Source organism: Pollicipes pollicipes, unplaced genomic scaffold (assembly GCF_011947565.3).
Source record: "Pollicipes pollicipes isolate AB1234 unplaced genomic scaffold, Ppol_2.1 Scaffold_3087;HRSCAF=3621_pilon_pilon_pilon, whole genome shotgun sequence".
NCBI classification, from domain to species: domain Eukaryota; kingdom Metazoa; phylum Arthropoda; class Thecostraca; order Pollicipedomorpha; family Pollicipedidae; genus Pollicipes; species Pollicipes pollicipes.
This window is the reverse complement of record NW_023596225.1, coordinates 47,311,762-47,338,656: the sequence shown is the minus strand read 5'-3', so window position 1 is coordinate 47,338,656 and position 26,895 is coordinate 47,311,762. Positions and strand designations below refer to the sequence as shown.

At 53.3% G+C, this 26,895-nt stretch overlaps 2 protein-coding genes across 2 annotated transcripts; both read right to left on the bottom strand.

Annotated features, from left to right (window-relative positions):
• Nucleotides 1-339: 339 nt before the first annotated feature.
• On the bottom strand, nt 340-1,832 carry LOC119114739 (adhesive plaque matrix protein-like). The gene is made up of 2 exons (XM_037238755.1): nt 1,801-1,832; nt 340-1,130 (listed from the first exon to the last, which is right to left on the bottom strand). Exons 1-2 carry the CDS (start codon nt 1,804-1,806, stop codon nt 441-443), a joined length of 696 nt encoding a protein of 231 aa, XP_037094650.1. The 5' UTR covers nt 1,807-1,832; the 3' UTR covers nt 340-440.
• A 9,693-nt stretch (nt 1,833-11,525) lies between these two features.
• Nucleotides 11,526-14,075, bottom strand: LOC119090299 (adhesive plaque matrix protein-like). Its single transcript, XM_037213084.1, has 4 exons — nt 14,070-14,075; nt 13,133-13,207; nt 12,992-13,090; nt 11,526-12,294 (listed from the first exon to the last, which is right to left on the bottom strand). The coding sequence occupies exons 1-4, from the start codon at nt 14,073-14,075 to the stop codon at nt 11,626-11,628; spliced, it is 849 nt and encodes a 282-aa protein (XP_037068979.1). The 3' UTR covers nt 11,526-11,625.
• Between the last annotated feature and the right edge of the window lie 12,820 nt (nt 14,076-26,895).

The following is a 26,895-nucleotide window of genomic DNA, read 5'->3' as shown; positions in this document are numbered from 1 at the left end:
TCCCAGTGGCTTGCCAGAGAAGTTAAACAAAGTCGTGCATTGATAACCACCATCGAAGGAGTTTCGGTGCATTTATTTTCAACACATCACCTCTACTGATCACCGAGAATATTCGTTTGAAAATAATTACTTCAATACGTCTTAATCGCACCGAAAGCTTCCGGCAGTATTTGTGGCGGAGGTACTGCACGCAAAACCTGTGATAAACCACCTCGTGGCTAAATGACATACTCTTGACATTATGTTCGGGTTGGTTGTTGCTTGGCTGTTGTTGCAGCGGCATCACTGAAATTAGCTCACTGGACAACGCAAGATGGCTTGCGTAAAAACACGCGTGGCTTGAGTGTTTCGTTTATTGAAACACAGCGGGTCAGGTCACAAAAAAGTTTCACAACATCAGCATTTGTGCGTTTAAATAGAAAACATTCTTTGGCATTTGACTAGTACGCCGCCGCCTTGTAGGCCGGAGCGGGATGGCTGTAGGCGGGCTTGTAGGCCGGAGCGGCAGCCTTGTAGGCAGGGGCAGCAGCCTTGTAGGCAGGGGCGGGGTGGTACTCGGGGTAGGTGGCCTCTCCCTCGTAGGTGACCTCAGCGTTGTAGCCGCCGTAGTGGTCAGCGACGTACTTGACGTGCTGGACACGGCCGTCGGGCAGAGCCACCGAGTAATATCCCTGGGTGTTGTGGCCATCGCTCTCCTCCTTCTTGGCAAAGCTAGCTCCGGAGTAGTGGTCGTTGACAGCATAGTCGTAAGCGAAAGGCTTGGCTTCCTCCTTGTACTGGGGCTCCGGGTGGTAAGAAGCGGGCTTGTAAGACGGAGCAGGGTGGTAGGGGGCGGGCTTGTAAGACGGGGCCGGGTGGTGGGGCGCCGGCTTGTAGGACGGGGCAGGGTGGTAGGGGGCGGGCTTGTAAGACGGAGCAGGATGGTAGGGGGCCGGGGTCGGCTTGTAGGCCGGGGCCGGGTGGTAGGGCGCGGACTTGTAGGACGGAGCAGGATGGTAGGGAGCCGGGGTCGGCTTGTAGGCCGGGGCCGGGTGGTAGGGGGCTGGCTTGTAGGTCGGTGCCACGTGATGAGACGTCTTGTGCTCCGGGGCGGCCGCGGCAGCAGCCAGAACGGCGGCAATAATGAACACCTGTAATGCCATAACGATTATGTTACGGATATGCGATAGTAATCTTAAATAATTTCTCAACGGTTTTACTACATTTGATTCGATGTCGTTATTACATTAGGCTTTATTACAGTCGACACATGTAATGACCACATCTGTCATTCAATTCGCAGCTCACACCACAGAGCACTGAAAACACATGTAAAAATACCGTGGTTTGTAAAACGCTGCCTTTCTCAAAGCCAACACAAATCCGTAGGCATTCGCCAAAAGTTAGGTTTTTCTGGTGTTGGCAGTTTTGGTGACATTCATTTCGGTGCCCATTTGGGTCCGAGATACGTCGTTGTAAATGACGATTCCAGAGCCTGCACGGCAACTGCGGTGCAGTAATGTCATTTAGGGTTACCTCAGGTATACCTGGGCCATTTTTCCATGACTGTGATGTAGGGACGCTTGGCCATACTTAGTTTGGAGGGAAAATGCACGGTGCTTGCCGGGAAAGAACACAACAAACGTCCATTTTCAACATCAGCCTCATGGAAGATACTCAATGTGCACCAAAGACTATCCACACGACTGCTAGCTTTATGATTCCATGACTACGTCAAACACATTGGCTCAATGCATGTAGCAAATGGCTCCGCAGCGGTCATAAGCGCACTTGTCCAGCTGTATGCTTGGTGACACCTACCTTCATGCTGTGTGGTTTAGTGGCCGGGTACGCCGTGCAACTGGTACAGATTCCCACAGTGTCTTTGCTTTTATAGGTCGGCCAAGACCAGATCTTGGCCTGAGGTCACGGCCCGCTGCGCCCAGTCATTGGCTGACCCACACTGTTCTCCTGGTCGGACCGATGAATAAGCGCAGGACCCATGGCCACGCCCTTGGGCGCGCCCACTGCCACCGGCTTGAACCCGTGGCCGGAAGCTTGGAGCCAGCTCATAGCCCGGCAGCTGCTCGCAAAAATGGGATGTTGATAACAGACTGGCGATAGCGGTGGGAAACTGGGTCTTTTAATAAATCGCGGCAATTCTTAGCTTAATGTATCCGCTATAATACATTTCCCAAGACCGAGCGTCGTCGCCATCAGCGCCACTACACGGATGGACTTATCGTAGGAGATCGCTGTGCTCCAAACGACAGCTTGTTTGAACGCCGCTTTCATTTAATATTCAGTGTATCTGGTAAACGATTCTGTCACAGTAGTTTCGATCAGGGGTTTGGTTGTTCGGAGGGACGTTGATAGTACATTTTCTGCCACCGGCTTGAACCCATGGCTGGAAGCTTAGGGTCAGCTCATAGCCCAGGCAACTGCTCGCAGAAGTGGGGAAGGTTAGTAACAGCTTGCCTACAGCCGCTTGAAACTCGTGTTTTAATCGACCGCATCAAAGTTATGATAATTTGTTGTGGCCGCTCATAGATATTTTCCGAAGCATGCGCGCTCTGCATGTCATAAACACTGCGTGTCTGGATATATATTATAAAGTTCATTTTGCTGCAGACTACAGGTTTTATGTCTGGTGCTTTCGCACCCCATGCACTTCATCGGGTGCAGGGCACTGCAGTTTTAGATTAAAATTACAGGTTTGAGTTTTTGACACATTATCGTCAATAAAAGTATCACCGTCAATTTGCAAGATCGATCTAGAAGATTTTCTAATCACACTCTAAACAGGAGGGCTCACCTGTGATATATTCTGCAAACACCTGTGTTATTTGCGGAAAAGATGATGGCACGAGTGTGGGCTTGAAAGGATTACGTCTCGGAAACATTTTTTTCCTGGAACGACCAAAACATGACATGAGAACTTTTAATCCATGCCAAGCGCTCCAGTGCGTCAGAAATATTCCACTTTTGTGTTTTCTCTTCAGGAGGAGCGCAGTCATGCAAAATAAATTAGACACTAAGTGGGGTAATACGGGCTCAACCTGCGCCACACCCTTTCCTCCATCAGAGCAACGCGTGTTTCTCTCCGGCCAGAAGGTGTTATCCCGGACCAAAACCGTATTCTTCGCGTTGAAAAAGACGTTAGCTCAGGATTTAGGCAACTTTTCAGAATTGATATAATTCTGTCACCCTCTCCGAACCAAACAAGAAAGAACACCGCTGATGTTCGACCATAACGCTGGGAACTAGAACAGTCATCACAGATTATCACCACAACTTTTCTGTCTCACGTAGAGCTCACGTAAATCTGGAAACATTCGGCATTAGTCTTCAGCATGTACGGATACTTCGAGGAAAACACGAAACAACAACGAAACGGAGTTCCATTTCTTTTACTTTTTATATTCATTTGTGGACAGGGTTAATCCTCTCAACAAGGAAACAGAACTAAACGTGAGAGACAAGATCTTTACATCCATATGTCAGCAGGTTGTTGCTTGAGTCACGACACGTGCACGAGAGGCCTGGCTCTCATACAGCTGCGGTGTGAATGCTACACGCCCTACAGCTGTATCAGTGTCGCACAGTTGGTCGCAAGAGGCAAACGGCGCCCCCTTCGTTGAATTGAGCCAGGTGCGGATTACACGAACTGAACTTCTGATTTCACCCACAGGATGGCAGGAGTATCGACCGTGTGTTGTCACCCAGCTGCCTGTGTGAATCCTAGCTCATGGGTCGTTGAAATAGAAAAAACGGCATAGCACCGCTGTAAGTTATTGGGGCAGAACGCCTTGTACCCACCCCTAACTTTTGCAACGTGCAATAATCTATGACATCACTCTATATCTACTTACGACTCGTAGTTGTCGTGTTTATTCGAGAAAGCAGTTTGCCATTCGCAAACATTTTTAAAGAATGCACGCTTGACATGAAAACAATGATTGATTTGTTTTCAATTTGCAGCGAAATTGGTTCTCCAGCCAGCACATGTACATATTTGCAAACAAACATCCGAGCGGTGATACCATAGCGACACCATGTACATCGCAGCAGTTTTCCGCTTGGGCAGCGGAAGCGTGCCTCTGTCGTGCAGAATCGGAACATCCGTTTCGAGAATGGGTCGTGACGGTTTCAATGGTGGCAAGGTTTGGTGTTTGTAGACGCAGTCGAGTGTAATTTGGATTGTTTCATCAACAGTCGCGTTTGGGAAATGACTGTCTACGCGTAATGATGCAGGTAGACCGGTGGGATTGTAAAACCTGATTTTGCCAATAAATTGTCCTGTTGGTTGCAAGCTATACTCTGCTGGTGTGTAGCGTTTAATCATGCTATTTAAAGTTTTTGCCTGCTGATAGGTAGCTGTTGGGATTTTAGATATATGTGGTCCCAGGGTTGCCCATTTCATGGCTTTATCTTCAGCTTTATATATATATATATATATATATATATACATATATATATATATACATATACATATGTGTGTGATGGGTTGTAACGTGCCATTACGGGATGGGTGGTCAAGTACGGATCCTTTGTCCATTGTAGTGATGTGGGGAAGCATTCATCCGTCAGGCAGCCACAATTCAGAAGTGTTTGACCAGCCGCGCACTAATAACCACCTTTCAGGTCACTTCAGTGTGGCGATTTTGCTGGCCGGCACCTACATTTCGCAGAGAAAATGGGCGTTGTGATGCATCGTTTTGATTTGGTACCAATTGTATAGCTAGTGTATAGCTTTGTATAGTAATAAAAATTGTATAGTATTGTATACATTTTCGTATTGTGACGAGATTGACCGGCTCACACGCCATCATGTCACATGGAGGTTCACTGCCTAATATAAATTACAAATGTTGTTGTCGTCAAGAGCTTCGTTGAATGGAAATGTCCCGTTTCAGTTGGTCAGATAACATCGCCCCCTGGAAGAGGTATGAGTGTTTTTAAGAAACGCATGACTTGAGTGCTTCGCTGTATTGCAACAGAGCAGGTCAGGTCACGAAAAGCTTGATAACAACACATTTACACGTTTAAATAGGCAAACGTTCTCATCGGGTGACTAATACGCCGCAGCCTTGTATGCCGGGGCGGGATGGCTGTAAGTAGGCTTGTGGGCAGGCTTGTAAGCCGGGAGTGGCAGTCTTGTAGGCAGGGGCGGGGTGGTACTCGGGGTACTGGGCCTCTCCCTCGTAGGTGACCTCAGCGTTGTAGCCGCCGTAGTGGTCAGCGACGTACTTGACGTGCTGAACACGGCCGTCGGGCAGAGCCACCGAGTAATATCCCTGGGTGTTGTGGCCATCGCTCTCCTCCTTCTTGGCGAAGTTGGTGCCGGTGTACTGGTCGTTGACGGCGTAGTCGTAGGCGAACGGCTTGGCTCCTCCTTATACTGGGGCTCCGGATGGTAAGAGGCCGGCTTGTAGGAGGGGGCCGGCTTGTAGGAGCGGGCCGGGTGGTAGGGGGCCGGCGTGGGCTTGTACACCGGCGTCTCCGGAGCCGGGGGCGGCGGCGGCGACAGCCAGCACGGCGGCAACGACGAAGATCTGAAATGCCACCACAGTTGTGTTATTAATAAGCCAGTCGTTTTGACATTTTTCCTGTTTTACAATGCAGTTTACAACCACGCTTCTGATACAACGCATCTCAGCATGGTTCCGACCACGGCATGTCTTCCAGAGTGATCTCTGACAGTTGAAAAACACTACCTCAAACACCTCCTTTCAAGCCGACTACCTGCATGCTGTGTTTTTGTGGTCGAGTGCGCAGTGAAACTGGTGCCTGCTTCCACAGTGCTTTCGTTTTTTATAGGACCGTCCGCGAGCCGCCGATGTAAGGCCAAGGACAGGAGCCCACTGAACGGGAGGCTCCCGCTACCACAGGCTAGGCTGATGAATTAGCGTGAAGAATTGGCCGATCCCCGGGACACGCCCAACTTGTGGCAAGCGATTTTGGCGCCCTTTAAATTCGGTCTTTCCTTACCCATGACTTTAGATGTGGGTGTTCCATTGAAAACGTATAGGCACATATTCAGTTTGATGATGAAGGAGAATGTAATTGATGACGAGCGCGCTGTTATACATTCAGGTGCCATGTCATGCGTTAATGTGCCAAAGTTGATTTTTTTTGGTAATATATACTTCTACACACACGTATACATGTATACATATATGTCTATATGTAGATAGATAGATAGATAGATAGATATGCATATATATAATATATATATATATATATATATATATATGTTGATATTTGTGACACTTTCGGCTTTCGCATGTTGCCTCTTAGTTTTCCAGCAGTTTGGGTAACCGTTTGGAAAGCATTCTTAACGTTTAAGTACCAAGTAACTCTTTGCGTTCTACCAGAAAGTTGCCTTGAAAAACTTCTGATGTAAACTTTCGATTTCATACGGAATGTTTTTTGCAGCAATTGAGCCATATCATATAACACTTTATATATAAGCACTATAAACGGGCAAATGCATACAAGTTCTGGATGCTTATATTAACAAATTTCGCGCACCAATTTTTAGCAAATACCTCACGTTAATTTCAGGGATTGTGACATACCAGCCTAAATGTAAACAGAACCTAGAAAGAAAGAAAATCTGTACTGTCGGGTTCCGTAATGCCAGACACGAAAGGCAACCCATTTCGCAATCTCAGCCCATGGTCCATCTTTAGATATCCACACAAACACCATGAGAGCCATGCAACGTCAATACTCGCAGCACTAACTCCCTATGTCTCGTGCGCACCATTGCCATGACATTTAATGTTTTGTCTGTTCTGCGCCAGATTATGCGCCAAAAACTTAAATCTTTCAAGTACTGCTGCCAGGTCACCGCCAGTTAGACAAATGTGTCATAGCTGACCGTTGCCGGCATATTTTGGATACTCAAAACCGACGTTGCGTTAGACGTATTCATTGCCATTTATTGGCATTGATGATCGGAACGTTTACATTTCTAGTGCAATTTTCTCTTCTCTTGTTTGCGTTTTACCCTATCGGCTAGGTCGTAACACCGTTTTTTGCCCTACAACGCTTCCGGTACAGTATGCCAAGCAATCTGCCCATGTCGTGACGGACTCAACCTCAATGATGCAACTGTCGGGAACAGGGAATAACCGATACACTTCTGAGTGTAACAAATAGTACGTTTGCTCCTCACCAGCTGCTGAGAAGCATCACATGCAAATGCATACAGCGCTTCAAAGTGCGGCCGGCGCCTCACTACGTGCTACCTCGTCTTTCTTTACGACTCCAAATGTATGAAGTCTTGGTGTCCATAGGGCGTCACTCTTAGCCATGCTCCCACATCTCACTGATGTGGTGATCTATTACGTACGCCTGTTATGAATACGTCAGTCATTCTTTAGATGTTTGGGTGTGCGCTAAACGTTTTCTGCACGACCAATTGCATTTTGGCTAGCGTCGTTAATAGTTTTATTGACTGTTTCCACATATCTTCCGTTCTTTTTAACGCCGTTAAGATGTCGCTAGTTGTGTTAGTGTGGTTTGGCGAACATGGCTGAAGTCGTCCACAGAGGCACAGGAGACTAAAAATTGGTGAGCTTTGCTCTCTGGTACCGAGGACACATTACTGACACTTGGGAGGCTACTGTGAGGGATATTCCCTCCGACTGCAAATATAGACAATTTGCAGATTCTTGTTGCTGGAAGCTTAGGGCGGCAATGTTCTTAATGGTAGCCACCGTTAAAACATACACATGTTGTTTTATACAATCCCTGATAACTTGAATGCAAGATGTGTTAGATGGCAGGGTCAACACTCCTGGCTCCTTCCTGCTTGTTTTCTGCAGCATTGAATCTTGTTATTAATTTTTAAGATACCTGTTAGGAGAAACTCACTGAACACACACTTCCAGCCCTTTGTTTCCCTGGCCAGACCTCACTCTCCGCGGGAGGGACATCTGAACGTTCGGGGTGAGCCGCTCGCGCGCTACCACAAAATGTCCGACCGCCGCCGGCCACCTGCTACTGCGTAAAATGTCTGACCGCTACCGGCCTCCTAAAACACTGCTTGACATCAAAGAAAATCTACTACTAAATACAAAAATCCCAAACATCCTCCCCGCCTTTGGATTGAAACAGCAATCCTAAACAAACAAGGCACTGCACTACACAAAACTTGGCCTGGCGGAGAAGGAGGGGCGAGTGATGAACGGCTTCACTGATCGTCACACAGCTCCAAGTCGCACGGCCGCTGGACTGCCCGGGTTCTCAGCTGGCCCCCTCTAGTTCGGACCTCAGCTGACCTGGTGACACCGTCCCTACTTGGGTACAGCTTGGTGATTACCCCGATCACCCACTTCATCCTAGGGACTTGGTGCTCCCTGATCAGGACCACTGACCCCAGCGTCAACTTACCGTGGGACGTAAACTTGCGGACCGGCGGAGGTAGGGTCCGCAGGTACTCATTCCTCCACACCGGCCATAACCGGTTCAACCGTCTGTCGCGCACACGGGCTCTGTCGGACAGCATCTTACTACTGCTCACGGACTCTTACATCATGCTCACAGGACTCTGCATCCTCCAGCACCCTGACTTGGAAGCCGGCACCAACACTCTGCCCCCTACCACCAAGCAGTTTTAGGCAGCGCACAGCACTGTGACGTCCTCCACACTCCGCACACACCTTGTCACACCTGCGAGCCACATGTCCACTTCTCAGGCACCGAAAGCACAGCCCAGCCTGCCTGATAGCATCTCTGCGCTCTGGTACTGGCAGGGGCTTTAGCTTCAGACACACCTCAGGTTGGTGTGTCTGCCCACAGAAGCCACGCCCTGCTCTGGCTCCTGACTGCAGAGCTGCTGCTGCTGGTGTCCTCCTCTGCCCCTCTCTCTTCTTCCCTTGTTGAGTGCCGCTTGTGGCCTTGTGTCGCTCTTCATCAGCTGGGGCAGCCAGCTGCTGACCTGGAGCCCCTTGTACCTGAATAGAGTCATGGGCACTGGAACGCTCCCTGCGCTCCATCTTAGCCGCCAGGAAGCTCATCACCCACGCCAGGTCCGCTTCCTTGCCTGTGACCTCACGAACCCACTCCAGCTTGATGTCAGGGGATAGCTTAGACAGGATAAGAGGGACAAGGATTACACCATACCTGTCACCTCCCACACCAAGTGACTCCAGGCTGCGGATGTGGGTTAGGAGGCAGTCCTGCAGTTCTCTCAGGGACTGATGGCTACTGGATCTGGCTTCTGGAAATGGAAGAAGCTGCTGGATGTGGGAAAAGGTTATCACTTCCTTCCTCCCAAACCTGTTCTTGAGGAGGTCACATGCACTAACATAGTCGGCACCAGTCAGGGAAAGACCCGCCACACAGTGCTGCGCCTCCTTCTCCAGCACCGACCGAAGATAGGCAAACTTGATCACATCAGGCAGCTCCGAATTATTGACGGACACCTCAGAGCTCTCCCAAAAGGACTGCCACTTGAGGACATCCCAACTGAATCTCGGGAGCTCCATCTTTGGAAGCCTCAGATGCTCCTCCCCGCTCAATGAGCTCACTGAGCCAGCCTTACTGTTCCGCTGCAGGGCTCCACCAACCTTATCCAAAACCGACATCACCCCGTCTCTCAGGTCGGCTGCACCCTCAATATCATTAAGTATCTCTTCCTCTGCCTCGAAGCACAGCTCCACCTCAGACTGGGCCTCATCCAGGAAGTGGAGCCTCCTCTCGCAGCCAAGTTTAGCGGCCTGAAGTGCATCTTGATCTGGTTGTTTATGTTCCAGAATTCCCTCAAGTTTCCTCACTGACCTGGTCAGCCAACCCCTAGCTGCTGTTCACTTCTTGAAAGCATCCGGGCTTCCACCCATCTTGACATGGGCACTCAGAACAACTCAGCAAAATAACAGATGCTTAAACTTCAGTTCACTACTTCCCGGGTTTGGGCATCAAAAAATGTTAGGAAAACTCACTGAACACGCACTTTCAGCCCTTTATTTCCCTGGCCACTCCTCACTCCTCTCGGGAGGGACGTCTGAACGTTCGGGTGAGCTGCTCACGCGCTGCTACAAAATGTCCGACCGCCGCCAGCCACCTACTACTGTGCAAAATGTATGACTGCCGCTGACCTCCGAAAGCACTGCTTGATATAGCAAATCTACTACTAAATAAAAAATCCCCAACAATACCAGTTTAATTGATTGGAATTCTAACAGACTCGGTGACGTTTCGAAATGTTTTGATCACTGCATCATTGTTGTTTACTTCCAGTGTCGCGTAATCGATTTTAGGAAGATTAATAATGAAAGCAGGTGCAAACCAGCTTCGATGGGTAATGATTCATCGCCTATACGCAACACCTCGCACTGCATGCTAGCAATACTTGTCACAAGCCCTTTACAACGAGTTGCCTGCGCCAAAAGACACCAAACTTCTCCAATTTGGGGGGCGGGTTATTCAGCCATATATTGGCTGGCTCGGAGTTTTAGTTGAAGACAATGGCTGTGGTATTGACTTGACGCTAGGCGATGCATTTAGCACTAGTTCCTTCGAATCTGCGGTCTCATGACGCCGAACTAATTGATTGGTTACAAATTGGTGCGGTCATACGATTATTTGAAAATGTACGTGACTTTTGGTCGGTTATGTGGCCTAACCGTGATAAGTGTCCAGGTGTTACGATCAAGTGTGCAGACAAAGGATGCGAGCACAACCTCAAACATATTGTTTTCTGTATGTTCGTGTGCCCAAACCTCCAAGCGTTCCTCCGACGTCAAAACGCGCCAAAGGATCGCGAAACGAGTGGCGCCATGTGGTGCGGCGGCTTGACGGAAACACTCTGGTGCCGGTCTGAGATCGACCGGTGGCGCGTGGCAGTTGGACACGCCCCGTTGATCACCTGGATGTTCAGTCAAGTCAGCTCGCAGTGACTCAGCTCTTACGGTCCGATCGTTCTGTGAATTATCTCTGAAGAGCAAGAAGTGGGAGAGCTGCGAATCGCCACCTAAGAAATGAACAGTTTTGCGTGCCAAAAATAAAAACCCAACAAAAATGCTCACAAAGAAATGTGTTGCACTTGGCACGCTACAAGTCATTAAGATATGTAAGCATCCGAAAGATATTCCCTGCAGAATATGCCGGCCTGACCGCCTGGTAGCACTGGAGCTGTGAAGGACCTACTTGGAACGATCTGAGTCATTCCAGACACGAGGAGAAGGAGCTTCCTTTCCCAGTGGCTCCCCAGAGAAGCTAAACAAAATCGTGCATTGATAACCACCATCTAAGGAGTTTCGGTGCATTTATGTTTCAACACATCACCTATACTGATCACCGAGAATATTCGTTTGAAAATAATTACTTCAATGCGTCTTAATCGTACCGAAAACTTCCGGCAGTATTTGTGGCGGAGGTACTGCACGCAAAACCTGTGATAAACCACCTCGTGGCTAAATAACATACTACTGACATTATTTTCGGTTGGTTGTTGCTTGGCTGTTGTTGCAGCGGCATCACTGAAATTAGCTCACTGGACAACGCAAGACGGCTTGCGTAAAAACACGCGTGGCTTGAGTGTTTCGTTTATTGAAACACAGTGGGTCAGGTCACAAAAAGTTTCACAACATCAGCATTTGTGCGTTTAAATAGAAAACATTCTTTGGCATTTGACTAGTACGCCGCCGCCTTGTAGGCCGGAGCGGGATGGCTGTAGGCGGGCTTGTAGGCCGGAGCGGCAGCCTTGTAGGCAGGGGCGGGGTGGTACTCGGGGTAGGTGGCCTCTCCCTCGTAGGTGACCTCAGCGTTGTAGCCGCCGTAGTGGTCAGCGACGTACTTGACGTGCTGGACACGGCCGTCGGGCAGAGCCACCGAGTAATATCCCTGGGTGTTGTGGCCATCGCTCTCCTCCTTCTTGGCAAAGCTAGCTCCGGAGTAGTGGTCGTTGACAGCATAGTCGTAAGCAAAAGGCTTGGCTTCCTCCTTGTACTGGGGCTCCTGGTGGTAAGAAGCGGGCTTGTAAGACGGAGCAGGGTGGTAGGGGGCGGGCTTGTAAGACGGGGCCGGGTGGTGGGGCGCCGGCTTGTAGGACGGGGCAGGGTGGTAGGGGGCGGGCTTGTAGGACGGGGCAGGATGGTAGGGAGCCGGGGTCGGCTTGTAGGCCGGGGCCGGGTGGTAGGGCGCGGACTTGTAGGACGGAGCAGGATGGTAGGGAGCCGGGGTCGGCTTGTAGGCCGGGGCCGGGTGGTAGGGGGCTGGCTTGTAGGTCGGTGCCACGTGATGAGACGTCTTGTGCTCCGGGGCGGCCGCGGCAGCAGCCAGAACGGCGGCAATAATGAACACCTGTAATGCCATAACGATTTTGTTACGGACATGCGATATTAATCTGAAATAATTTCTCAACGGCTTTACTACATTCGATTCGATATCGTTATTACATTAGGCTTTATTACAGTCCACACATGTAATGACCACACCTGTCATTCAATTCGCAGCTCACACCACAGAGCACTGAAAACACATGTAAAAATATCATGGTTTGTAAAACGCTGCCTTTCTCAAAGCCAACACAAATCCGTAGGCATTCGCCAAAACTTAGGTTTTTCTGGTGTTGGCAGTTTTGGTGACATTCATTTCGGTGCCCATTTGGGTTCGAGATACGTCGTTGTAAATGACGATTCCAGAGCCTGCAACTGCTGCGGCAGTTGCAGCCGGCAACTGGCAACTGCGGTGCAGTAATGTCATTTAGGGTTACCTCAGGTATACCTGGGCCATTTTTCCATGACTGTGATGTAGGGACGCTTGGCCATACTTAGTTTGGAGTGAAAAGGCACGGTGCTTGCCGGGAAAGGACACAACAAATGTCCATTTTCAACATCAGCCTCATGGAAGATACTCAATATGCACCAAAGACTATCCACACGACTGCTAGCTTTATGATTCCGTGACTACGTTAAACACATTGGCCCAATGCCGGTGGCAAATGGCTCCGTAGCAGCCACCAGCGCACTTGTCCAGCTGTATGCTTGGTGACACCTACCTTCATGCTGTGTGGTTTAGTGGCCGGGTACGCCGTGCAACTGGTGCAGATTCCCACAGTGTCTTTGCTTTTATAGGTCGGCCAAGACCAGATCTTGGCCTGAGGTCACGGCCCGCTGCGCCCAGTCATTGGCTGACCCACACTGTTCTCCTGGTCGGACCGATGAATAAGCGCAGGACCCATGGCCACGCCCTTGGGCGCGCCCACTGCCACCGGCTTGAACCCGTGGCCGGAAGCTTAGAGCTAGATCATAGGCGAGGCAGCTGCTCCACGAGCGGGGATGATGATAACAGTCTGGCTTCAGCGGGGGAAAACTGCGTTTTTTAATCAATCGCGACAATGTTTAGCTTAATATATCCGCTGCAATACATTTTCCAAGACCGTGTGTTGTAGCCATCAGCGCCACTACACGGCTGGACTTATATTCGGGTATCATTGTGCTCCAAATGACAGGTTGTTTGAACGCCGCTTTCATGTCATGTTCAGTTTATCTGGTGAAGGATTCCGTCACAGTAGTTTCGATCAGGGGTTTGGTTGTTCGGAGGGACGTTGATAGTACATTCTCAGCGTGCGTTTCTTCCATTCATAGAGCACATTTCTTCTCACATTATCTTAAGCCATACAGCTAGCCCGTGACTTTGACAGAGAAAGAAGAGAAGGATATTGCATGGGAGATTGCTTCAAAGATCCGGACTAGAAATTGCTTTGCTTTTTATAGTAGTAGTCGAAGGTTATTGGGGAAAATTGTTTTTTAATTCCAACAAATCCAGAGCAGCTGACGCATTCCATTTTTGCGTGCATTTCATTACATGACGCATTCCAGTTTGTCTTCGACAGTGGTGCATTTTTGCAGAATATGCTGGAGGCAGAGCGATGGAAAATGGTTGTATTACCCCCCCCCCCCCCCACCAAAAGCGTGTTTCGTCCGGCCGAAAGCGTCTTTTTCGCTCCTTATTGGGCAGCCTTTTTCTCTAAATTGGGGGCTTTCTCTCCAGCTGAACAGGTTTCCTCTGACCTTGAGCCGTGACGCAGTGAGCTAAAGCACAGCCCTGAGAGTTTGCCTCTGCGGCGTACTTACCTCCATTCGGCCCACGCCAATGTGAAAACGCGACAGATATTCCAGCGGAGCGAGACAACTCCGGGCCAACATAAGGCTACCAAATAATTTCGGACAGTGGGCAGCAAATTCTTTGCATTTAACTTCAAAAACCATTCGTAGACAGCATCAGAGCGCGGTCAGATGCTTACGGCTGGGGGAGTATGACATGATTTGTAACGGAAAGGAAATGCTTTTGTGAGGTAGACCCAGCCTCAATGACGGTACCTTTGCACTGCGAACAAACTAACAAAGTCCACAACCTCGAATAGTTACAGTACATACCTTATCGATCAGCCAGCAGCAGTTACTTTGCTCTGGGACCTCAACTGTTCCAGTTGTGTTCCGTGCATGTCCGTGCGGTTATCCGCAGAATTTAACTCAGTTATCTTGTCACTAAATAATGGCTGTTAGATTCTAGACGTCGCTGCGCGTGGTAGTGTTCATGATATTTATAACCATAGTCGTTTTCCTGATGCCCAGATTCCGGGTATATATATATATATATATATATATATATATATATATATATATATATGTATATATATATATACGAATCAGAAATATATATATATATATATATATCAGTGAGTGTCGTGATGGAAAGCCACGCTCGAACCTGACGTGGGAGGGGTGGGGGGAGATAAAGCATCATGAGCCGCCCACCCCTTGACTGTGCCGCTGCACAGGACCGATCCCCGTGAGGCACGAATCAGAAGTGAGGGACCAGCTCTTGCCGCCCACAATCCCTGACGTCATTGCCTGACTTACGGCGCACGCAAATGAGTATCCTTGCCTCTCATACAATAACGGTCTGAAAGCTACACGCTCGCGGCTTGATTCGTGCAGTGCTGTTGTTCGCATGGCAACCCGGCGCTTCCTTGGTGTAGTGAAACCGGGCGCAGGCTGCACGAACTTTTACTTATGATTTCACCCACCGGATGGCGGGAGTATAGACTGGGGTCTTTTGCTGCCCAGTGCTTGGGTGGAGCGCAACTCACAGGCCTCCATTTTCCATTTTCCATTTCCATTTTCCATACGAACCATTTTCGTAGACAGGGTCTGAGTCGCTTGGTCTCGAGACTCATCTTACGATCATGACCAGATAACGCGGTGATAACAAGTCGCGGGATTGCACACGCTCGCCGGAGAAGCACCGTCATTCGCGATTCATTCATTCATTCATTCATTCTGTCATTCGCGACCGTTGTTAGAGAATGCTGATGACACGAACGCAATCACTGCTTTGTTGGGAATTTAATGTTTTGCACCGGTTAGCATATGTTTATACAGTGTCTGCTGACTGGAAGATACTGAACCCTTTATTTCGTCAACAATCAACAGGTCTTCCTCATAACTTGGTTGACTGTGCGTCTAATCTGTGGTCACCTTGTCTCCCATCACGCCCACCGAAACCCTGTGACCCATCGATGACGAACAATCTGCAACTGGACAGGTGGATCAAGCTTGCATACGCATCTGTGTCAGCCGGCAGCTCAGCAGCTTGGGTGGACGTGACGCCAGCAGCTCAGAACCTTGGGTGAACAAGGCGTCTGCAGCTCAACAGCTTGGGTGGACGTGGCGGCAGTAGCTCAATAGCTTGGGTGGACGTGGCGGCCGGCGGGCGTGATTTGCTCCCGGTTCTACCACCATGCGCACCTACTCCCATCCCCCCTCATGTGGGGTGGAGATGAGGGCGCACGTGGGTACAGGAAGGGAACAAAAGAGCGGTGTCCGAAACAGCGGACGGACGGGCGTGGTCTTTAAGATCCTACCGGGAGTTTCAAGGTCTCTTTGAGATCCCACCAGGAGTTTCAAGGTCTCCTTGAGATCATACCGTGAGGTCTCCTCGAGACCTTATTGGGGCTTTCCTTAGAGATCCTGCTGGGAGGTCTGCTTGGGATTCTGCCAGGATGTCTCCATGAGATCCTGCCGGGAGGTCTCCTTGAGGCCCTATTTGGGGCTTCCCTGGAGATCCTGCTGGGAAGTCCCCTTGAGATCCTGTCGGGATGTCCGCTTGAAATCCTGTCCTAGATACCACGGTACGCGTACAAAGCGCCCAGCCTGGCAATAGTGTCCTGAACTGAGCGATCGGGAGGCCGGGCACATATCGGGATGGCTCTGTTCAGCGCACGACGTGGGATCAAGGCTGTTAAATTGGAAGTCGGTGTGAATGGCCGCTGCAAGCGGTGAGATCGCCGTATGTACAAAAACTGCAAAAGCTTAAACCCTTCATAGCACGTTTAAAACGTCGCTTTCAAATAAAACGGCTTTTTCATCCACAGTTCGCTCTCATCAGCTTTTAGAAGCACCTTTAAAGATCTTAACAGTCGGTGGCGTTCCCACAATTTTTGGGTAAATGGCAAACATGGATTGGATGGAAGGGATATACAAGGTGTGTAGCTGGAAATCTTCCACTAACCTTTTGCCATTTTCCATACATTGCGGAGAAGCCTTCGCATTTAGTTAGTTGTATTTTAAAATTGGCTGCAAATTGTCCTGCCTGATCCCCCTCCCTCCCCCCCCCCGCCTGCCTTTCCAGCGCCTCGTGGCAACGCCCATGCAAGCAGCATCTTCCTGCTCCCAGTGCTAGTAACTGGGCGCAGCTGGTTTCATGTTGAGGCGCACGGCTGCGCAGGGCAATGATAATGGACGCTACTATCGTGCCCCGCCCGCCAGCCCTGACCGTTAACCGATGTGACCCCTCACCCCTCATCGGCCTCTGATTATACCAAACAAGGCGGCCGCGCTCACGGTGTGAAATCGCCCAGCGCGCTCATCAAACCGGCGGCGACTTTCGATACGCTCGGGCGCGCCCAGCCGCATCCTTGGCACAGAGACGGGTGCCGCGCCTGCCCCAGCCACAGCTCGGGTCCCACCCAGCCTGCGGACCTGAGCGGCGCCCAGTCAGGCGGAAAGGCCGACCTGGTCCACGGTCCGGGGAGCGCCTGCAGCCGCCACCTCTTCCGCAGCCGACCACGCCGGCCAGCCGTGTGTAACGCGCTCGGCAGCTGCTGAAGGTGATCACCGATGGGAGGCCGACGGTGCCGTGCGTAGGTGACGAGCTTAAATGCCACCTGTTGGACACAGAGCGGCGCGCGAGGTTTTAAAAAAGCAACTACCAAAGGAGCTTTATCATTTTATCTTTCCTACGATGAGCAGAACGTTCTCAATACAATCAGCAAGAGCCAGTCTCGGGGCCAAGACAAGTGATAGCAGGCTCTCGGGAACGCAACTGTCAAGAAATCGTCTGGATCTTGGGTCGGCCGGCCGGCTCTGGCCCGATGAAGCGGCAGTGTCGCAAACAGTTTTTTATCCGCTGTCCACTCTCCCGATGTGTCTCACCACGCTCCCCTCGGGCTGACGGTTTATGGCCGGTGGAGCAGGCCTGATCCTGCGTGGAGTGTGTGCGGGGGGGGAGAGGGGGTGTCACCCCTTCCCACCGGAACATGACAGGCGCGGGCGGCGGCGATCCCGCCTCGCACGCGCAATTGTGCTCCACATGTCCCAGCGGCGCGCCGCGATTCCACCGGGACACGACAGGCGCGGGCGGCGGCGATCCCGCCTCGCATGCACAATTGCGTTCCACGTGTCCCAGCGGCGCGCCGCGATTCCACCGGGACACGACAGGCGCGGGCGGGGGCGAACCCGCCTCACACGCGCAATTGCGTTCCACGTGTCCCAGCGGCGCACCGCGATTCCATCTGACCCAGTTAGCGGTGTGTGGCCGCGCCATGTTTGCAACGGCCGTGTCAGGGGGACCTTCACCTACTGCCTTTTGACTGCGTCTCGTAAACAGGCAAACGGTGACGCCTCTATTAGGGTATGCATGAGGGAAATAACTTACTCTGACGAAAACAAGCCGGCTGCGGCCGCCGCCGGGGCAGAGAAGAAAGCAGCCGGTCGGCCGACGCTTGCGCTAAGAAGAGGGGCCAGCGTGAATTGTTTCCTGCAGTGTTTACCGCGCGGCGGCGCTGGCAAAGGTGGCACGCCGAGTTTATGTGACCGTGACCGCAGTTACAGAGCATTAATGAGCCATTTACCTCCCACTGCAATCAAAACAACGCAGTCATAACCGTACATTGTGGCTCTAACTCCGCATGGGACGCCGTCCCTTGGGGCTTTACAGGCGGTTTGATGAAACAATGGGGAACTTAAGAGAAGCAGTGGTAAAAGTATGCCGCTGGTATTGGCACGCTGCCATATTACTTAATTATGCTGTCACTGACTCATCAGATGATCATCCGCTCCTGAGCGATCATCACTTCATCAAGCATTGATTGTTGCATAGCCAAGCATACCTGTGTAATTGGGTAATTTGTGCCGAATGGCCCCCTGCTATGGCCGCATATGAATGTTTCCATGCGTCGCTGCAGAGTCGCTGGGAGCATGAGGCATACCGATTGACCTAGAACATTTCCAGGTAATTCCCACAGCGTTGGGTCGCCAACTCATAGGAGACTAAATGGTCCATTATTGCCATTCAGAACTGTGCCTCATAATATCTCTCCCGTCAACAACACACATTCGTTTTTGTAAACGATTCGTGGTGAGTGAACAACAAGCGACGAAGACAAAAACGTAGCAAAGTCAATGCCAACTGTCCAAGATTGTCACCACACTGGTTCCGTGTGGTCCAGGTGAGTGCAACCGACGGGTTCCATCCGCCCGCTTCCGGTCAAGCAAGGCTGAATGACACCGCTCAAGGAAAGGGTGGTACAACCAAACGCCCACCTTGACACATTACCATTGAGCCGTAAAAATGCAGCAATTAGAGTGTCCGCAACGACGCACTACGCATACACCATGACAAATGGTGGGTCAAAATGGGCGCACTGGCGTTGGATGGCGTCAGCTTATCACTCCTGTCGACCACACGCGTACAGGCAACGTTTTATACAAAACTACCTGCCTCCGGTCAGATTGTGGACAGAATGACCTTTGGAACTGGACCGGGCCTAGCACGTCTGGCACAATTGTGACTAGAAGGTGTCACTATACAATTAGGTTTGTTACGTCACGCTGAATGTATCTTTATTCTTACTACATTCAAACAAATGTGATGCATCTGCTTTAAAAGCGCTGTCATGTATGGAAGTTCGTATCTCTTTGGGGGAAAAAGTCCCTATGTTGCCCCTCCCTCCCCAAATAGCACGCCAACCCCGATGCTCAGACCACTGGGGGGGGGGGGGGGGACTTAGCTTCATCCACAGCCCCTCTGTCTTCCAAATATGGGCTTCGCCCCCCACCCACCCCATACCTTTCGCGACGCTTCACCCACGGCTCCTCCACCGAAACGCATGACACTAACGCATTTCATATCGTACATGTGAATCTTAACAGCGCCATGATTTTGGCAGAAGCCTCAGTTGTCCGATCTTTGACATATCTACCGAACCATTCGCTTGCTGCTTGGAGACAATCGTTCCGCGCCGCAGCCGAGAGCCGAAACGAACCGACCAGTGTTGGTTTTTTTCACTCCGGCTGATATTGATGGATGAGTTAGCTGAGCGCGTGAGCCGCTTCGTTCCATCAAGCTCGTCCTGTCGCGCACCCGCGTCCGTCATCCATCTCCGCGCATTACCCGACCGCGGCCGGCGCGGTGCCGGCGGCCGGCGGGTCGAGGTCGCCGCACCAGACGACCCGCCAGCGACCCCCGCCGCGCTGACCCCGACCCCCGCGACGTCACCAGGCTCTGAGCGGATGACGTCAGCTCGGCCGACCGCGCCCGCGTCCAGCGGGAGGGGCGGCGGCGCGCCCCGGCCACGGGGCGCAGGTCGAGGTCGCCGCGGGCCGCGCCGCGAATAGCTCGGCCAATCGGTGTTTACGCGCGCGCGCGGGCGACGGACGCCGGCGTGGGAGCGGCCGCGCCCGGCAGGCGTATCGACCGGCTCCGCCTGATCGGAAGTGGCGGGCCAATGGCCCGCCGGCCGGCGGCGGTACTGCTTCGGGCGCGGCCGCCACTTTCGATTGTTCTCGGCGGCGGCGCCGACCTTGGCGCCGCGCCGTCGGCTGCCCCACGCGCGCCGCCGTCGGTGCCGATGATCATCGACGTCAGCGCCGGCCGTCGGCCCGCGCCACGAGCCGGGCGTGGGGGGGGGGGGGACCGCCGCTGCCGCGGTCTAACCTCGCCGCGATCCCAGGCTATGTCACCATTAATTACATGGCGGATTGGTGAAATAGATAGCTCAAGCGGATGGCTATCCATTCAGTACAATCGGGGTAGCGAAGCTAGATCGACGCAGTTCATCATTCAGCGGCCGGCGCTTGGCTAATGCTTTTCTTCACGACGGGAACGGCTATATCGGAGTTGATGAATACGGTGCACACGCCGTCCATCCCCTCTCACCAGCCGACCCGGCTGCTGCCCGCCGCTGGGGACCTTCGGCGGGGTCATCGCACCGGACACCATGCGAAACGAAACTGGTCTCCGTTGTCAAACAACGTCATGTCGGTTGACCGCTGGGACGTATCAGCGCCCTGACCCCCGCCCCGCCCCCGCCCCCGCCCCCGCTGGAGGACGGGTCATTTCGCCGCGTGACGAGCCGTTGACGGTGCGCCCACGGCCGCTCTCAGCGTCAAGGATAGGAGCGCTGACCCGGCGTGAGAGCCACCGCCGGCACGCGGGCCACGCCATCGATCGGAGGCATTGCCGGCTGTCGGACGAGACCCGGGAGGTCTGTCGACCGCACCTGACTCCCCGCCACCCCCCCCCCCCCGCCCCTTCCCACTAACGATCACTTTCGGATCAGCCAAATATGTAAACACGTAAACATCCAAAGGCATATGAGTGGAGCCTTACGATAATATTAGTCTAGATAATAGATAATATTAGTATATCAACATTTCAAAACATATCTAAACCGTGGTCTGTAGATAAGCATATCACTGTTTCTACTCCCAAGCAAATATCTATAGGCAGATAAAGCTGATCTGCTGCAGCTTTGATAGACGTGGAGCTGGCACGGCCGAGTGATCAACGGCCGCTATGGTCAGGTGTCCAGTGGCAGCCTCCGGCTTTTCAAGTATGAAGCATTTGAAAAGAATGAATCCTGGTAGCAGGCCTATGACAGGTAAGAGTGTCAAATGTATATGTTTATAGTTAATTCATCTTACAACGAAATATTGTTGCAGTTCAAAAGAGGCTCGGCCCCTGGCCAGTTCGGCGTCGTGAGAAAACGCTTACAGAATGTTTGCCTCCGGTCATGCCATATTCCGCTGCGTTACTCCCATGGCGACATTGGAGCTTACTAAGCTTCCTGGCAATAGCATGCGGATTGTGGTACTTAGCACACCTCATTAATGCCGCTTTGTAACCTCGCAAGAACAGCTCGAAACAAGGCAGGTACAGTGGTGTGTAAATTCTCCACTCTGGTTCACACAGGAAGGCATTCATGACGTGAAGCAACAATGTGGTCGCTGATGGATACCGAAATGTTCCTTTGAACACACGTAACAACGCCCGACGATGCGGACCCGCTTTACCATCCGGCGGTATCGGAGACGATTTCCCGTCCACTGCGCAACAGGCATCCGCAATCGGCGACAGACAGCGAAACGCGTCCCCTTGTCGCTCGCGCGGAATGGCGGAGACCGCGCGGCTCGCCGGTCCAGAAGGCTTCCATCCGACGCCGAAGCTGGACGCTTCGGCGGCAGCCGGCAGCCAGATCGCCGGGCGGCAGCTCGCTCCGGCGGCCCAGCTCGCCGGACGGCAGCTCGCAGAGACCACAGCCCAGCTCGCCGGACGGCAGCTCGCAGCTCGCCGGGCGACAGCTAGCAGAGACAACAGCCCGTAGCTCGCCGGGCGGCAGCTCGCAGAGACGACAGCTCGCAGCTCGCCGGGCGGCAGCTCGCAGAGACGACAGCTCGCAGCTCGCCGGGCGGCAGCTCGCAGCTCACAGAGGCGACAGCTCACAGCTCACAGAGGCGACAGCTCGCAGACGACACCTGGCGGCGATGGGCCCGCCGCAGGCGACCGTCAAGCGCCGGCCAGATGGCCTCCCACCGCCCCCGGCGCCGCGGCCTCCCAGACGGCGCTGTGGTGTGAGTGGGTTGATCAACTGCGACTAACGAAGCCTGGCGACGCCGGCCGAGCGCGCCGTTGCGACACGGCGACGGCGGCGTTCCGCCCGGCTGGCACGCGGAGAGCGGCGCGCGAGATGGGTCGTTGCATCAGCGGCGGAAGCCGGCGGAGATAGTCGGAGTCGGCGGCCGCGTGGAACCGACGCGGGGCGCTGGAGAGGCAGCCGCTGCCCGCTCGCTGGCCTGGGCGCTGATAGACGACGCGCGACAGTCGTGGTGCAGCTGCACTCAGGCCACCAAATCAGATCACGGAGAGCCGTCCTAAGACCAGTTGTTGACGTTAACTGCACCCGAGCAGCTGCCAAGGTGTATAAGATGAGTTGTTTGAATCCGGCGAAAGGGCAAGCAAATTTCGGGCACATCAGACAGCAAAGACAACATCACGACTACTCCGTTTATAAGGTTCTGTTGCATGATAGGCCTCAGGCATATGACAAAAGGTATTCGCGTTTTGTTTGCTTTTAAAATATTTCAAATTGTCATACATATACAGGCGCGTGGGAATATCTCAAGAGGTCGGGGCTAGTAACGTCTTTACAATCAACTCTATCATGTGTGACTTGGCCAACGAGCCAATGTTAAATTTCGCAAAGCGCCCAACAGTGACCTTCGCATCCTGTTGCTACGACCTCGCACATATTGCCACAGGAACAGCTGTAGACAAACGGCACGTCACGGAAAGCAGCAGCACCTTCGACAGCACCGCCCATTAACACGCACAGCAGCAGAACGTTGATACAATCGATTTTTTAAACTTTCAGCATCACCTCTGCAAACAATGGCCGAGTAGGGCGTCAGTCAAGGTCACACGGCGGCTAGTTACCTCACAGTGTTAGTTAACGGAGTGATTAATTCGTGCACGTTCACCACATCATTAGCTGACAAGGCATGAATACCCGCAACTCCATCATACAGCACAGCGAAAGTCTGGTCAATGATGCATATCAATCGTCCGCGGTCGAAATAGCCGCCGTCACGTCGAAGGTCGCACCAATTCCTCTCCAACGGTGCCGAATCCCGCCGCAGTGCCTCCCCCGCAGCAGTCCTTCGATCCCCGCCATCCATGTCGAAGAAGGAGGATCCGCCCCGGCTACCCCTGACATCCGGGGGATGTAGTGGGGATGGGGCTGCGGTGAGGGAGGGGGGTCAGACCACCGCCTGCTGTCGTCAGGAGCAGGCGGTGGTCTGAGCAGTCGGTGGTCGTCAGGAGCAGGCGTGGTCGAGCGCGGTATTTTACCCTCAGGTAAAATAACCGCGCCCTGTCGACGACAGGGCGCGGTTATTTTACCGCGCCCTGTCGTCGATGCAGGGATCCTGGCAAAGCGAACCCCGGTCGTAAGCAAAGCCTGAGGATGAGGGAAGAAAAGGAGGAAGAGGAGGAGGAAGAAGCGGAGAAGAAGAGGAGGAGGAGGAGGGCGGGGACGGATCCCAGACCCGTCATCCAATGTCGTAAGGAGTGGGATTCCTACCCGCTGTTGTAAGCACGGCTTCAGGACAGTGTACCCAAGACGAAGGGACAGTGCTCCCCTCCCCACCACTGCTGTTATCAGAACAGTGATCCTATCCCCGCATTACAGTCTTCAGGACAGTGATCCCTACTCATCCCGTCATCAGGACAGTAATGACCTGGTCGCGGGCGGTCGGCGCCAGCCCGGGCGTTCGGCGCGCCGCCGCGCCCGCCCCGCCCCGCCCGCCTGCCGTACACAGCCGGGGGCGGGCCGGCGAGCGGGGCGGCCGGCGGCGGTCAGCGACTCAGCGGGTGTGCGAGAGCGAGAGTGGGCGACGCCCGCTGTGGGTCAGCGGGCCGGGAAGCGCCGTGGCCGCCGCCGGCCAAGGTCACGCCGCACGCCGGTCGTTGGCTGCCGCGTGGCGCGCCGCCGCCGCCGCCTACCCTCCCGGCGAATTAGCCACCGTCCCAGCCGCCGATCATTACCGACGCGGACTGTGACCGACGCGCGACGCCTGCACAAAGCCGACACAACAGTCGACCTTGACCCATATCGGTTCGGCACGGAGGAGCGCGAATTCAGCCAGTGCTGCGCGTGACAGCGTCTGTCACAGACGCCACTCCGCCATCTGGTCCTGGCCCTCCTCCGATCTGGTGCAAGGCCGCGCGCCGGCACGCCGCGTCATCGTTGGTGAGACGACAGAAGAGCCGGGACGACAAGGAGCCGCGGGTGGACAGGCGTATCCGATATTCTGGGGCTTCCAGACCTGCGACCATGTCCGGGCGGGTTGGGTCGTTGGATGACTGCCAGTCGTGCGGGGAAACACAGTCGTAGCTGGATGAAAACGTGCCGGTCAAAGCTACAAAAATGCTCATCATTTGCGGCAATGTTACATATATTTATCAGATGTTTGCAATGGGAACGCAACGAGGCCTTCGACAGCGACATGTCTGTCGGGAATGTTGTATGAAATCTTATCCATGTCGATAAACCATTCTCTGTAAGTAAGACTGTGCGGCGCCGAAAAACACGACAAAACGATGGAAACTTCCGCTTTCGACCTTAACATCTGTCCACCGTGTCGATCTCACAGTTAGAGCAAAATGTTAAACACGTAAGGATTCTTAAGCCATCAGGACCACTCAACTACCACTAGATTCAAGGGCAAGTGTTGTCCGTAGCAATGCAGGGCGACTGCAGAGCTAATCCGGGATAGCTGTGGATGGCAATCGAGCCCAGGTACCTGCTCCGGAGGCACGAGGCGCTCCCTGTCGCGTGGGTTTGTGAACACCAATCATTATATATGACTGATGAGCTGAGAGGGCAGCTCAGGCACAAGCTATTGAGATATTCCCGGCGTGGTGACCTAGGCTGGAAGCATGAGGGCTGCAGGCGCAGCATCGGACAATTACAACTGGTGGTGAACAGGTGTCCATGCTCCCGTGTGCACGATCAAAGGTGACCCTGCGTTGTACTACTGGTTTCAAGCTAAAGCGTAAAGATTTTATCGTTTGGCAGCGACACGTTACAGCTGTCAGTGACGTAAGGTCCCTTTTTGCTGCCGTGCGGCCATTATGGCTCATGTTTCGTCGAGACTATTCACAATTAAGACAGCATACGACCACACTTGAATTCGAGACATGGTCAGCGCAGTCCACACCTGCCGCAGTCATTAATTACCATTTCACGGACCGTGGGGCCATTGCCAAGAGAGACTTGGTCACGCCTCACGCCTCACGCCTTGCGCGTCACGCCGGGAGCCGCCTGCCTACTGACATTCCGGCCTTGGTCACGCCGCTGTGGCCGGCGGCGACGAGCGCCTCAGGGCCCGGCCGACCGTCGGCTCCGGACACGGCGCTCTGCCGGGGCTGGGGAGAGGAGCCCCAGGGTCCAACCGACCGTTGTTCTGGACACGGCGCTCTGCCGGGGCTGGGGAGAGGAGCCCCGGGGTCCAACCGACCGTTGTCTCTGGACACGGCGCTCTGCCGGGACTGAGGAGTGCAACCTCGGGTTCCAACTGACCGTCTGCTCCGGACACGGCGCTCCGCCGGGGCTGGGGAGAGGAACCCCAGGGTCCAACCGACCGTTGTCTCTGGAGACGGCGCTCTGCCGGGGCTGGGGAGAGGAAGCCCCAGGGTCCAACCGACCGTTGTCTCTGGAGACGGCGCTCTGCCGGGGCTGGGGAGAGGAACCCCAGGGTCCAACCGACCGTTGTCTCTGGACACGGCGCTCTGCCGGGACTGAGGAGTGCAACCTCGGGTTCCAACTGACCGTCTGCTCCGGACACGGCGCTCCGCCGGGGCTAGGGAGAGGCATCTCAGGATCTGACTGACTGTCTGCTTCGGACACGGCGCTCCGCCGGGGCTAGGGAGAGGCATCTCAGGATCTAACTGACTGTCGGCCCGGACACGGCGTTTGCCGGGGCTGAGGAGAGGCGCATCAGGGTCCAACTGACCGTCGGCTCTGGACGCGGCGCTCCGCCGAGGCTGGAGAGAGGCGCCGAGCCTGAGCGGGTGTCACGCACCGCTGCTAACGAGCGTGGACATGTCCAGCACGTGCATACTAACTTCGGCAGCCGCCGCTCAGGGCAATTATACGTCCGCACCCCCATCCACCCACGACTTTCTAAACGCCGAGCGAACGGTGCGATAAGCTTTCCACGACGCGTCTGGCTCATGAAGCGTGTCCCGTTCGCGGAATATGAAAGGTGTTACGTTGACGGGTCTGCTGCGCGCGCGTGCTCTGATCACCTTTTCACATGCGAACGGCACGCGATCGTTCCCCTTCGAGGGGGTCGCACCGGGTGATGACGTAACCGGAGCCGCCGGTTCAAGTGCGCGTGAAATGCGAGGTCAAAGGCGGGCGCCAAACGGGGCGCCGGTGAACTGAGCGCTGGAGCGCAACACCGTCCTACAGCGGGCGGCGAGAAACTGGGCGGGGTTGGTCGAGACTGTGATAATGCGGATGAAAATGGAGGGGGAAGGTGGAAGACAGTAATACCTAGAACACGATCTGCAATCAGGCGCGCAACACGATGGAAGGAGTGATAGTAATGCAATCAAATCAATCCGCTTAGTCAAAAAGACCGGTTTGATTCAAAACTGAAGATGTGTCTGAGCAAACTTGCGATAACTACACGGTGAAATATTTAATCGTCTACAACATCACTCGCTATCTATATTCAGCAAGCAAAATATATATGCTGTGCCAAACATTGTAGTTAATGCTTGGCGGACACAATTTTTATTTCATCAATTTCTTTGATTGCCATCACGCTG